This window comes from Cryptotermes secundus, unplaced genomic scaffold (genome assembly GCF_002891405.2).
Source record: "Cryptotermes secundus unplaced genomic scaffold, Csec_1.0 scaffold530, whole genome shotgun sequence".
Lineage (NCBI taxonomy): Eukaryota > Metazoa > Arthropoda > Insecta > Blattodea > Kalotermitidae > Cryptotermes > Cryptotermes secundus.
The window spans coordinates 667,696-682,017 of NW_019729216.1; the positions used below are offsets into that span (position 1 = coordinate 667,696).

The 14,322-nt window shown below is 40.9% G+C and overlaps 2 protein-coding genes across 2 annotated transcripts in view; one reads left to right on the plus strand and one right to left on the minus strand.

Annotated features, from left to right (window-relative positions):
- The window catches only part of LOC111865507 (mediator of RNA polymerase II transcription subunit 15), a 59,102-nt gene extending 47,080 nt beyond the window's left edge, over positions 1 to 12,022 (plus strand). The window contains exons 2-3 of the mRNA XM_023853602.2: positions 1,166 to 1,475; positions 9,124 to 12,022. Coding sequence (XP_023709370.1) covers positions 1,166 to 1,475; positions 9,124 to 11,035 — 2,222 coding nt within the window. The 3' untranslated portion in view covers positions 11,036 to 12,022. The remainder of the gene's footprint in view (positions 1 to 1,165; positions 1,476 to 9,123) is intronic.
- LOC111865508 (general transcription factor II-I repeat domain-containing protein 2-like) lies at positions 6,013 to 7,679 on the minus strand. The gene is made up of 2 exons (XM_023853603.2): positions 6,576 to 7,679; positions 6,013 to 6,446 (listed from the first exon to the last, which is right to left on the minus strand). Exons 1-2 carry the CDS (start codon positions 7,351 to 7,353, stop codon positions 6,295 to 6,297), a joined length of 930 nt encoding a protein of 309 aa, XP_023709371.1. The 5' UTR covers positions 7,354 to 7,679; the 3' UTR covers positions 6,013 to 6,294.
- Positions 12,023 to 14,322: the final 2,300 nt, after the last annotated feature.

A 14,322-nucleotide genomic window follows, 5' to 3' on the forward strand; every position in this document is an offset into this window, starting at 1 on the left:
AGGAAGATTTCTGCTACTTGTTTCTCTTAGAGGCTGAGTCGACCCCAGGGTCATAGTGCGCTAGAAGGCTCAGGTCAATAGAAAAAATGGCCTCATTCGGCAGTGACCCCTCGATTTTCTGGCTTGTAGCATAGTGCCTCAACCAACTACGCTACCGCGTACCCCTTCTTCTCAGTACATATTTCACGAAATACAACTGAAGATTAATGTGCATTTGTAAGTAGTACAATATCTGAATTGAGATTATGTTCCTATTTTCTCGGCTCTGATGCACTCTTCATCTGGAGGATATTTATCAACGCTTTGGAAGAACGCGTTGTCTCCATCCTTATTGCAGAATAGTCACACACCAGTGGGCGGTTATTCTTATAGTGGGCGCCATGACAACCTCAGGTGTTATATATCATATTTGCTATTCCATATTTGTAAGTACCACAGTATTGTATCAAAAATAAATGAACACCATTTTTGTCGAAGTTCCCCTATGACACGTGGAGTAACTTCCTCAGTCGGTCACAAAGAATTAACCGGTATAAAATTTGAGTGCTTAAATTATTGTTCAGAATATTCTGAATCGCTAAAAGGAGTCCACAATTCATGCACTGCCTAGAAAGTAAACGTTAATATTATTTGCCCATCTATGGACAGCTCACAAATGGTTTTGTCCGGCGAAGTTTTCAGACTAAATGTTATGCCTGTTTCCTGCCCTATAGGCGCTACATATCCTGTCCATCTCACCCTTGATTAATCATGCTATTGTTGACATTGGCTTCTCACCTTCTCTTGGATATTTAAGCTGAGTGATAATGGACTGTTGTTAAAGTTTCGAAGGAAAACGCTGCCTCCATTTCAGGATCCAGCTGAATACTAGGCTCATATACAGAAGAGCAGAAACGATATTAACTAACCTACGCCAATACCCAATATAACTTACGTGCTCTTGCTGTGAGAACAAAAAGAGAACGTATTACGAAGCTCCTAATAATGTCATCTTTATTGCGCCACCCAGATACTTCCTTCTGTTGCGCCAATGTTGCACATTGTTTCCAAATAACCTCTGTCTGCGTCATGTTCTCAGGTTATACAACAACTACGCATATGGATACTGTCTACTGTCATTCGCTCTTTACTTCTGCGTCTTATTTCGTGTGTGTTGTTTTCACAGCGTGTTTCTTGGCTGTGAGCTTGGTGGTGGCGAATGCAGAGCAACACGAGAAAGACCACGAGACGTTGATTCTGCTAGAAATTGAACCCATCGTTAAAAGTAACAGCAAAGACAAACGGTCTCCTCAGCATGGCTCGAGTCAGGCTGTCTTTGCTGCCTCTCCCGGACAGTTCCTTGTTCGCACCAGCAGTCCCAGCGGAGACACACAGGCTCAAGTGCAACCCGAGTACCTGAACCTGCTGGTGGGACAGCAGCCGGAGGCGGACCAGACACCCCCGCAACCTGTCCTCCAGCAGCTTCTCATTGCAAGGTATAAATGGGAAGAGGTAAACACTGCCAAGCCAGGACGGTCTGACAAGAAATAAGTAGGAACAATTTTTGAATAAAATATGTAACAAATCTCTTAAGTATCAGTACAGACTAAACAGAAAATCAGTGCGAAGTAACAGATTCAAAATAATAAATAATAATAATTCAAAATAAATAAAACTAAACTATCTACCTATCTACCTATTTAAGCCTCTATAGTCCATTTTTCGGATCTTGGCAGCTTTTCAGTTTCTTGATCTTGTACACAGTCGATAGGACTTCTTGGACCGGAGATCAGCCCGTCGCAAGGCACGCACACAGACATCCTTACCTCGAGTGGTATTCGAACTCAAGGTCCCAGTGTTCGAGCGGGCGAAGGCTGTTCACACATTAAACCTAGCTGCCATTGTGATCGGCAGACAAGTACACTGAAGTTCGAAATGTTAGCAGAGGCACCTAGTAAATGAATAGGAAACAACTTTTAAGGTGAATTGACTAACAAACCACTTTGTAGCCGGGCATCAAAGGAGGCTACGAAATATTCAGCAGGAAACGAGGTCAGCAAGAAATTAATGACAACCTGCTATGCAGATCGTAATATAAACAGGAATTAAAAGAACATAAGTAATTAGTAAATTATAAAACAAAGAAGTACACTACACACAACTCTTCATCTCAGATTATTATCAGAGACCGGCTGGAAATTAATGGGGGTTCAGGAATAATTAATAACGTTATAAGTTTTGAGGTCCTCACACCAGTGGTCATGAAGAGTTCTATCCTCTGGCATATAACGCCATGTAGTCCGTTGAAAGTCGACCGATTTTTCAAGTAAAATATCGCCTGCATCACCAAGGTCTAAGACTAAGCTGAGTAAGATATTGACGTGGAAGCTTGCTCGGCTTATTCTTCAAGTCTGGAGATGGAAGCGAAATATTCCTCCGAAATATCGGTTGACTTTCAATAGACTGTTCAATAGACTGAAAGCTCACAACCACCGCTGCGAGAAGCTCAAAGCCTACAGAATTTCCCCATATTTGACCGGATCAACTTAAGGGAACAAGAAAAACCTCAGTCAAGTCGGCGGTTCTCGTGTCTTCAGTCAGATTGTTGAACCCGGGAACCTCCTAATAGAAAGCAAGAGTGCTAATTAGTCGACTGCGACCTTCTGTTTTGGCACCTTAGATTAAAAAGAAATTAATGAATATTTGTCTATCGGAGCAAATTTATAAAAAGGAGAAGGAATTTCTGTTAATTCTTCAGGAAAAATGATCGGTTGCCTAAGAATGTCAATAAATATAATATGACACATAAAATTGCATAATAACCCTGCCTCGTATTCTGCAGGTTCGGAGTCTAATTTCGCCCTGAAGAAGTTGCCAACAATTTTCCCGTGGCTTTGCACATCCCCTCCAGATCAGTGTCCTGATTAAATGATAAACCACTCCACGGCTGTTCATTCCCACGTCATTTACATGGAATTAACTACTGATGCTATTATTGGGCGCTACATAAGCTGAGATTGGGCAATTATATAAAACATAAAACGTAGGTGGCAAAAGTAAGGCTATTCCTGTAAGAGGCCGTGGGGTCACGTACTGTTTTAAGACGTCTAAGATCACACATTTTCTCGAAAATCGGCTCAAAGATGGCAGTGAAGTTGTCATCCTTACGTGCCGGCCGCCCTTTACCGCCCAGGAAGATTCCTGATACTCATTTCTGTTAGAGATTGAGTCGAACCCAGGACCATAGTGCGACTGGAAGGATTATGTCAGTTGAAAAATCCAATGCCCTAATCGGGAATCGAAACCGCGACCTTCCGGCTTGTAGAATAGTGGCTCAACCAACTACGCTACCGCGTGTCCTATAAATAAAGCATATATAAGTAAAGAAAAACAACATGTAAATAAAGATTTGCCGATTCTAGGGAATCAGAATTACTTTACAGCCAATCAGTTCGTCTTGGCGCGAAGCCCCTCTAGAATAACGAAGAGAGTTTTGTTTAACTGAACCCTTGCGGTCACAGTCTTTATGTAACATCCTCTCTGAAGACAGGATGGATTGGTTTCTCTCTAATGAATGGGCTCAGTCCTTGTCAAGTTTATGTATCGCACATATAGCATGTTATTAGGCTACAATAGGCCAATCAGTGGCCGCCGTGCCGAGTGGACCCAGATGGACTCCACCCCCCACTAAGCGAATTAAAATAATTATAGCATGTTATTGGAAATTCTTCCTTTTACAATATATACAAGTCCTCTGTCGATACAGACTTTTGCGAAGCAGATCATTCCTATCTTACTTACCTTATCTACAACGGCAGCTTAGTTGCTTGAACGGTCGTAAGCTTGACCGCCGTCAAGTTTAAGCTCTTTGTATTTTCTGCGTCTGGCTTCGGGATTCTACGTGACGGTCGAATTCACAATCTGTACAGTCAGTAATATTAATGTGCTTCATTCATTCATTCATCAGTAATCTGTCAGATGACAGGTCCACAGCCTCTTCCAAAACAGTTTCTCCACTTAATGCGATAGTGATAATGTGGTAGTTTTTCCATTTGCTTTCCACATCGCAGTACAACAGCCGTTCAAACCACTCTGGTCACGCCTGTTGCTATATGAACTTGAACCATCTCGAGCATCATTTTCTCTGTGCTTCAAGTCACCGCGGATGACGCTGCTTCCGGCATCAGTTTTCGGTGTCTCTCTTCGTCTGATGCCTACCCTTTGACCTGTCCAGCAAGGGAGGCCCTGCCAGTAGCTACGCTACCGCTGGTATAGCTCTCAGGGTCCTTGGCATACTCAAACACCCTCACCACGATAAGGTGGAGACACCAACGAGGGGATTAATGTGCTTAGAGTACTATAATAAAGAATCAGGAATGTAAATGACACATTGTTAGATTATACAAATTAGAAATCGAAAAAGTTCTGTCAATTGTTTTCGAAAGAGGACATTTGAAGAACCGAGATATAGTTTAATTTATAATATTGAAATGCATTGAAATAAGAGAAATGTGTGTATGTGAACGCCGTGTGGGCACACGAGGATAGTGTTCAGTATGGGGTACGGTAGTAGTAGTCTCATTCTTTGTGTTAAATCACCAAACATTTATGTAATCTGCAAGTCAGTCGCTGATATCAGTATATTGTAACGGGTTCTGAGGGTGGTAAGTAATACTCAGAATTAATGGGTTTCTGGCCTTTGACTCTCGTCTAGTTTCCTAGAAACTAGAAAATATAACGTTTCGGAAAATGGATCAGTCTCCGTCCTCTGGTGAGGGGTGGGAAACACCTACTCTGTTGGGTCCCTTAGAAAGAGTAACCTTAAGGCCGTGTCATAGCTCAAGCGTTTAGTCGCTGGCTTCCCAACGCGGCGTCCCGGGTTCGATCCTGGGGTCTGGTCAAGTGGGATTTGTGGTGGACAAAGTGGCGCTGGGGCAGGTTTTCTCAGAGTACTTCGGTTTCCCCTGCCAATCTTCATTCCACCAATTGCTCCACAATCACCCTCACATATCATCTGGGGCTGGTACAATAGGTCACAAGTGGCCACAGTACAAGGGACTTAGTCCCACCCCACTAGCAATAAAAAAAGAGCTAACCTTAATCGTTAGTCCAGTGATTGAGGTTAGCTCTTTCTAAGGGACCCAACAGAGCAGGTGTTTCCCATCCCTCACCAGAGGATGGAGACAGATCCATTTCCCAAAACATTGTGTTTTCTAGTTTCTAGAATAACAGATGAGGGAAAACTCCAATAATTATATGTCTCTTATACAATTACTCAGCTATGTAGTCAGGCGTTTAAGTAGCTGACAAGGAATCACACAACCAGTTACATTTGATCCTGTAGTCCAGGGGTCGGCAAAGATTTTTCGTAAAGGGCCAAACATAAAATGCATTACACTCTGAGGGCCAAGAGGCAAACTCGAGGATCTTTAAAGATCGGTACAGTTAAAATAACAGGTTAAAAAACAAGTTTTCACAAATTTACTGGTAAAAATGTAACATAATAAAAAATACAAAAGGAACTACAATCATTGTTTGAAACACAGCTTTAGGCTACTAATGGGATGAATGAAATTGTTTTCTTTTAGATAACATTTCTTCAAATTGGGGGCCAAAATTAGTACTCCCTATCATCATAATTGATTGCAAATGTTCGTCTGTTAATGCTGACCTGTATTGAGATTTTACATATTTCATCTTTGAAAATGTCTTTTCACACAGGTAGGTACTACCAAATACAGAGATGAAACCTCGAGCATATGATCTTAATTCACCATATTCATCACTTGGAAGACACTTATAGAATTATGTTGGATTGTTCTCTTGGAATTTGCCTTTTAGCATGTTATCACACTACAGATTAATGACCTACAATTGAAGGTTAGGTGGAAGTTCCTCAATTGTTCAGTTAAATGGATTTTCAAATCTGGAAATGTCTTCTGCACTTGCATCAAGATCCGAAAAAAGTTGCTGGAACTGTTTTTTGAGCTCAGAAAATATATCACATGGAAATTCGTGCGGGAATGGGGAATCCACTTCCTCTTTTAATATTTGACAGCATGGGAAATGCACGAAACAGCTTGACATGATTTGTGACTCAATCAAAGCCAGTTGTCGTCGAAATGATTTTACCGCAGTATAAGTTTCACATATTAGCACTGTTTTGCCTTGTAGCTTCAAGTTGAATCCATTAAGAAATCCCGTGATATCAGCAGCAAAAGCTAATTTCCAAAGCCATTCAGTGTTCGATAATCGTGGTTGAGGGCGTTTTTTTCCATTGAGAAAAATTTCAATCTCTGCTCTGAGTTCAAAAAATCATAATAAAACTTTACCACTGCTGAGCCATCGAACTGCTGTGTGGTAGGGTAAGTCAGGATATTCGGCTTCCACTTCTGACAGAAAATCACGGAACTGACGATGGTTCAGCCCACGAGAACGAATGAAGTTCACCGTTGACACGACTGGTTCTAAAACACACGACAGATTAAGATATTTGCCACAAAGTACATGCTGGTGAATGATACAATGAATAACCATAGGCCTTGTACACCTTGCATTTTCACAAGCTGTGTAAATGCTTCCAACTAAGCCTTTACCTGTTCCAGACATATTTTTACCACCATCAGTTGTCACACATTTTAGCTGATTCCACTTCAGATTGTACTTCGTTAACATTTCCTCAACTTCCTTGAAAATGTCTTCGCCTGTAGTTGTTCCACGCAGACTATTCATAGAAGCTAATTCTTCAGTCACTTCAAAGTCAGCATTGACTCCTCGAATAAACAGCAGCAATTGAGCAGTATCTGTAATGTCTGTCGACTCATCAAGAGCTAAGGAAAACCACTCGAAATCATTTGCCTTGTTAATTAATTGGTTAGTGATGTTGCTACCAATGTCCTCAACTCTTCGGGCAACTGTTCTCGCGGAAAGGCTGATATTATTAAATAAATCCATTTTCTCTGGACACATTTCTTCAACTGCTACAATCAAACATGATTTAATTAACTCACCATCAGTAAAGGGTTTTCCTTCCTTGGCTAACAAATGAGCTACTCGTAGACTTACTTTACTTGCAGCCTTATTTTCATTTTTCATTTTCGTGAAGAAACTGCGTTGTAATGAAATACTCCGTTTCAAAGTTTCTAATTTTTGTGATCGTTCCTTCCCTGTGAGTTGGGAATACTGTGCCGAATGCTTAGTCTGGTAATGCCGACGTATATTGTACTCTTTTAGTACAGCTATAGTATCACTGCACAATAAACACAATGCTTTGCCATCTAATTCAGTAACAAAATAATTCTCACTCCACTCTGCCTTAAAAGCACGACATTCCAAGTCCACTTTTCTCTTCTTTTGTGGTTTCGACAGCGACATGATGGATATCCACTGGTATTAAAACGACAAAGAACAGCGATACACGTGGCATTCGTAACACTGCGTGTCATCACAGCTGGGGCCACGAAGGAACGTGCGAATGGGAAGCTATAGGAGCGCCACACACGGCAATTCTCGCAACTCCTCAACTCAAGGTCGGCCGTTGGAGTGCGTAATCATCCATAGACAATATGTTCGAAAAAACGTAGGTTCTTCCTATAAATAAAGCTTCATAGACGCAGAAATATTAAACTCATATTATAATAATTATCTTGTTTCATGAAATATTATCCCACTTTGACATTTTTAAGAGTTTGGAAATGTAAAATCTATTCTTATCGCGGGCCGCAGACAAAGCGGCGGCGGGCCGTAGTTTGCCGACCCCTGCTGTAGTCAGTCAGCTGATGAACTAGAAGTGGCCATATTCCTTGCATCTTTAGGTGAAGGTAACGAATTTGTCTCTGCTTAGTTAATTAAACATAATGGCATGAAGAAATGTAGGCATACACGTAGATATAGCTCCATACATTCTTAATCTTTGGCAGTAGACATACGTGACTAGTCAGCTTCACACTAGGGCCACTTTATCATTTACAGCAGGTGTAGGCCCGGAACTGTCATGGAGATGAGAAAATTCTGTCACAGCCAGGAATCGAATCCAGAATCGGCAATCGCCCATGTAGTAGCTTATTACTAGACCCTATACTGACTTATCTACTGTGGCTGTCTGTCACCCTCAACATGCACTGCACTACAGTGTATTTTGCACTTATTTAAGTGTACACAAACATAATGTGGCGTGCCACGTGTCTCTTTTCCAGACAACTTTAATTCCGTACCTCATATTTCTCAGCTGAATTTTCTAATTTAATTAATTGTTAAAGAGTCGAAAAACTGAGTGAATCCTGTAATCTTTATTGAAACCGGAAAACACGAGTGGCGCTTCAGTTATTCAAGAAAATGGCTAGAAATCTCAAAGTCCTCACACACTATACGAGTACTTTATGGCAGTGAAAGGTGAGGTGGTCGCTCTCACACACATTAACAAGTCTAAAGAAACAGCAATGCATGGCGATATGATGCATGGTGGTGCCTCTTACAATAAGATTTGTATGGAGAGCTGATTTAACAATGATGTATGTAAGAAAATGGCCCAAAAGTCATGAACGGGGGCGAATTGGTAGCAATCATGTCTGTCGTCTTATCCAGCCGCATATCAACCTAATTCAAGTCATAAACGGTATCTCTTGATACAGCATCCACGAATTAATTAACGAATACATAATAATAATAATAATAATAATAATAAGCTATGGAAGTGTTCTGCCATCTGCTGAAATAATCTTGTACTCACTGTGGCATCACAACGGTTCTGAGCAGACTTTATCGCTCTCTCTCCCTCATTTAAGTGATCTTCGAGCCACAGAATTTATGAGTTAACATGGTACTGAGGGTAAGGATAATAATAATTATGATAATGAAAGTAATATTAAATATGATAATGATAACAATAATAATGAATAATAATACTATCATGAAAAACTATACGTCTTTGTGCATATGGAAATACGTATGAGTATATTCCTATCAGTTATGGACTTCTACATTTTATGGCCATCTTCAGTCAGTTTAAGAAGAACAGTAATAATTCTACAATTGGTGACCAAATTTCATTTTAACATTGTTTAATATTCACAATTACTGCTAGAGCAATCAGATTTGGGCCAATTTATTGATTGTATAACTATTATTCATGGTGTGTATGTGTAGGAACCCTGATCCATCAGCGGTACAGTTCAGCAACACACCGGGACTGGCCCCACCACGCCGCAGACCTCCTCCATCGCTACAGGCACAGCTGCAACAGCTGTACTTCAACCAGCAATTCCAGCAGCAGATTCCGGTGCGTCCGCGCACCTTGCGCCCTCCGCCCAGGCCAGCTGCACCCAGTGCTGACGACTTTCCTGCAGTGTCGACTTCCTCACAAGCACATGCCGTGCATGAGGCTCGTCTCAGAGCATCACTTGCCGGAAATGATCCTAACCTCGCAGTACTGGCACCGAGTCAGCAGCAGGGTTACTTAAGTGAGAGTTATGATCAGCAGTTGGCACAGCTTGCAGAAGCTGCACAAGTACAGCTGGCTCAAGCCCAGGCATTGCCTCAACAATTTGCTCAGGTACAGTCTCTTCCTCAACAGCAAACAGCATACACGATCAGTTCTCAGGTTAAATACGTTCCAGAACCCCAACAGGTGCCAGAGAATCCAGTAAGCTACTCGAGCAGACAAGCCTCACGTTCTCAGCAGATCCTAACTCCCGGGCGTGTGAAAACTTCGCGTCGCCCAGCAGCAGCAGAACAATATATCCGCGAGACAACACAGCCTCTCTCAGACCAGAGATTGGTACAGATTCCGCAGAGGCAACAGAACTCGGAGCCAACAATTTATTTGAGTTCCCAGTCAGGGCAGCAAACTCCCAGCGCCAGTCAAGACAATGACATTATTTCACAGATTCTCTCGCAGCAAGGTCGTGATTTCTTACCCAGTTCAACCCCGTCGTCCGCTGCTTTAGCAAACGTCATTAAGTCGTCAACTTCGTTACCTTCAACAGAGTCGAGATCATCAATATATGTTACACAAACGTCAACCGTCAAAAGTACTCAGAGTCCTGGGACAGTAACAGTACATGAGGTAGGGCCACTTCAAGAAGAATCTAGCACACCTTTGCCCGTGGTTCACCTCCCAACACCTGAAGGACAGAGGCCACTAACACAGAGTGAATTCCAGGCACTTATAAACGCCGGATTCAAGATATCACCAGCTCCAGAGTCCCCTCCACAGACAGAAGCCCCAGTGTACTACCAGCAAACAACAAAGAGGCAACGATCATATGTCACACCTGCACCTCTAGAGCGCAATCACGTGTCATACCAGTCTAGACAAAAGAACCCTCAACAAGAGAAGGACGATGTTCAGCAATTATCAAGCCTTGGAATTGAACGTCTGCAGCAAAGCGGTCAGGTAGGTAGTTATGAACTGCGAGAAACAAAGCCAGGGCGCGAAGAAGAGGAAGCTACACAGTACGTTCAACCTCCTGAAACCCAGAACATCCCGGCAACCAGGATCCGGTTCTTAACAAATAAACCGGAATCGGAAGAAGAAATTATCCACTTTATTCACATACCAAGAACCCCTCAAGTACCAGACGTTCAACAGAGAGATGTTCTGATGAAGTATCAGACTGATACAGGAAGGGGACTAGCTCAAACACACGGATTGGAAGATGAAAGAGAGAGAACAAAACAGCAGATTCAGACCACAAGGTATCGCCCCCAAACTCAGGAGCTGAGTTACCAGAGAGAGCGAGACAGCTTGCCACAGCAAACACCGTCTTACCAGCACGGTGACGAGTCTGTGAGCCAGCAGGCACTGAGGTTTCATCCAATCGTTGTGGCAGAGTTGCCAACAACAACCGCACCAAGTCCTGCCCCTCGCAGACGAAGGCCTCGCCCCAGTCATAGCAGAGCTGTGTACCGCGCACAACCGGCAAGCGACCAGACAAGAAATCAAGAAGCACGTGAACAGTATCTTGTGTCTTATGACAGCATTCCAGAAGCTACATCTTTCGGCACAAGAAACAGTAGGTTAAAAGATCGTCGCCTAACATCAGACGAGGAATCTTAAAATTCATTTCTTTCTATCATCCACACTCACTCCTTATCATCAACATCATTAGTACTCTCAGATAATTTTTGTGAAAATGAACAAAATCACTGTGCAAAAAACTCTTTATACCCGGAGGACTTGAGGGCTGAACAGGCTGATGGAGACAATCTTCAATGATCAGTCTCTTCCATTATTAATTTTGCTGAATAATTGTTCCTTTATTTTTGTATTTATTTTCCAGGAATTGCCATACGAAAAGTTGTAGAATTGCTAAGAAAGTAGAAGTTTATTAAAGCAAAATATTCAACACAAGAAATTTAGAAAATAAGAGACTGGAAGACAGCAGCATGAAAGTAATTAAGCATTATCCATGGCTAGAGCGTGTCGCACTCCAATAACTTTACGGCTGCAAGCATTCAATGATATTTACTTTATTTTTTCCTTCTCAGACAAGAATCAAGGAAATCTCTCAGAACAATTAATTCATGACAAAGTTAAAAGTAATTAGAATACAGCCAGATGTATTGTTGTAGTTGTTTCAGTTTCGATATCACTGACCCGAAAGAAGGCTGTAAAAGAACGCTTGTCCATCTCTTATAGGGATATAATTAAAAATTGTTCCTTTTAATCACGTAAATGTAAGATATCAAACAATCGCAAGCACATCTTCATACTACTAATTCCTTTTCGCGATTGTCGGCTTTCAAGTTTGGTGCTTTTTGTACTTAAGCCTACAGCTCTGAAATTTTATTCGGAAAGAGAATCAGGTCTCTATTTGTAAAAATAACAGCAACATTGATTTTTAGGTTGGCATTCATACCTAAATCCGCCTATAGAGGGATTTAGTGCGGAACCAGGAAGAAACTTTAGCGATACCTCAGAGTTCCGGAAAACACGGTTTGGGAATCACTACTGTATTTAATCAGGAAGATACTAAATACAGATCATAATCATCAAACTGTAAGCTTTTCATGTACTTATGCATTAAAGAAGCTGAAATGTAAATACTTCAATGTCACTTTACCTTTCTTCTTCCATTTTCTCTCTTCACACGTGGCCAAGAATTGAAGGCACTGCAAATGCTATTCCAGCGAGTCAGGAGCAGATTCTAGAGACAAGCACCGGTACAGAGTCTCTCAGTCTGACTGACAGTAGGAAGGCTGTATTGGAATATTTTGTTAAGTCATTTTTGGAAGCGCCAGTAAAAGTGTTTGCAACTTGTATTATTTGAAATCAGCTCCTGTTGATACTGACAAAGCCTCCTTAGGATACATTAGAGGCTACGGTTCACTGTTCTCTCATTATGTACGTAGCATTCTGAGTGAGTGTCCAATAATTAAGAGTAAGCGGAGAGGATCACAGCTGTAAAAGGTCATAGAAGGTTTGCATTTGTCGGACTTGCAGTGTCCAGCTTTGTCAATAAATTTCATTACACTCCTACAGGTGTCAGCAGTGCCTAGTTCATATTGGTTTTCTATCATTTTCAGTAAATTCGTATGAATAGTTTTGGAAATGTTGTTCTGTAGCGTCATATTGCGCGTAAGACAATGTTTATTTACAATTCTTTATTAAGTCCATCACAGCAAAACAATGCAGTGTTCAAGGCTAAATTAGTTTTGCTACATGATTCGGCTATTCATAGTCATCATCAGGCAAATACACGATCATCATGTTTACACACTAGTGAACTGTAATTACGTAGTAAGTCTGGATACTTGATAATTATCATATTATAAAACACGTGGTATAAAAATTACAATGAAATATAAACTTATTATAAAACCATAGTTATTTCGTAAAATAAGGTTAAAACTATTCATGTGATAATTTATATCGCAAAGTCAGTTCTTACAATCTTGTATTTTCCCGCGGACGTTGGTATATTCTAGACTTTTATATGACAAACTGCTTGGAGGCCCGTGAAGTATAGTTTTAACATTAATTGTTTGGGCGGTGCTTCATCGTACGATGTATTTATGTCCGTTTTGTAGGAAATACAGATTTCAAAAACGAAAACCAAAAAAAGAATGTTTATTATTATTCATTCCACACTGTTATGGTACAGACACACCATGCGTTTGCATGTACTGCTTATTTTGTCCTATTGCGGTCATAGTCAGGTACATAGAGCCCTTACAACCACCTTCTTTCTATCTGCTATACCGCCCGACACAGACAACTCTTTGTACATTGGGAATGCGTTTCACAGGTAAGTTGTGTATGTAATGAAATGAATTAAATATTAAAATTGGAAAGTTTAAAATATTGTAATTAGAATTAAAACTGAGTTATTTGGTGTTGAAAGATATATATGCTCCCTTTGCCTTATGTTGTCGTATCTCTCTTGTTTTGTGTTGTGAGATGTTAAGTGGTGTTCGTCAATGTGCGTTCTTGTTTCTCATGGGAACCTTCCTAGGATCTTATATTGTTGTGTTTATATGTTGGCCTACGAGAGTGTGTTTTGTTGTTTTCGTGTTCATTTCTTTTCCTTTCTTCCCTTTACCTGCTCTTATGTGCGATGTGTGTTCTCTGAAGACACCTGCTACATACTGGGCAAAAAAAAAAAAAAAAAAAGAATAAAAAGAGATTTTACAGTATCGAATGTGAAGCTGTATTTGACCTAAAAAAAATTAGACAGTAATCTTAATTCTTTACTCCATGGCTTCCCGTTTTCATCGTAGGTATAATTAGTATTTTGTCTGTAAACAACAGGCAATTCATTAAACTTACTTAAAGCACATTTCCTAACCCCCACTTCGTATTATTTATTATCACAGAACAGTCAATTACAAACAGGTTCTTTAAATTTGTTTGAATTCATCATTGTTCCAAAATGCTTCGACATTTACAATGTTAGCCTCAGGGTAATATTCTTAGTAATACAAACGGAAGTAAGTGGAAATTATTTTCTGTTTTCTCATAATTAAAAAAAAAAAAGATTTTGAACGTTTTTGCGGCAAGAATCTATAGCATCATACTTCGGCGTGCAGCCTAAAGCCCAAACATCTGAGCGGGCGTCTATTACTAGACAACGGCTCTTAGTCTGTCCGACTGTAGAAGATAAAGAGACCGAAGGAAATATTGTAGCAGATCAGTGGCGGACGGAACAGAACTGAACAACCAGCTCAGACAAGGTGAGAGAAGACCGGAGCGTAGCTCTGAAGGCAGATCAGAGAAGACCGGAGCAGAATTGAGATCAGAGGTCAGATCAGAGACGACGGACTAGTCAGGTCACATCGTCTGGAAGACGCTATTTCAGAGTGACTGTAGTGACTGTAATTGTAAACGAGTTATCCAATAAAACA

Coding starts and splice junctions, on each gene's coding strand:
- LOC111865508 (XM_023853603.2), bottom strand. CDS start 7,353: ATGTCGCTGTCGAAACCACAAAAGAAGAGAAAAGTGGACTTGGAATGT. Junction 6,447..6,575: donor TAAAAATATGTCTGGAACAG/GTAAAGGCTTAG, acceptor CGTGTGTTTTAG/AACCAGTCGTGTCAACGGTG.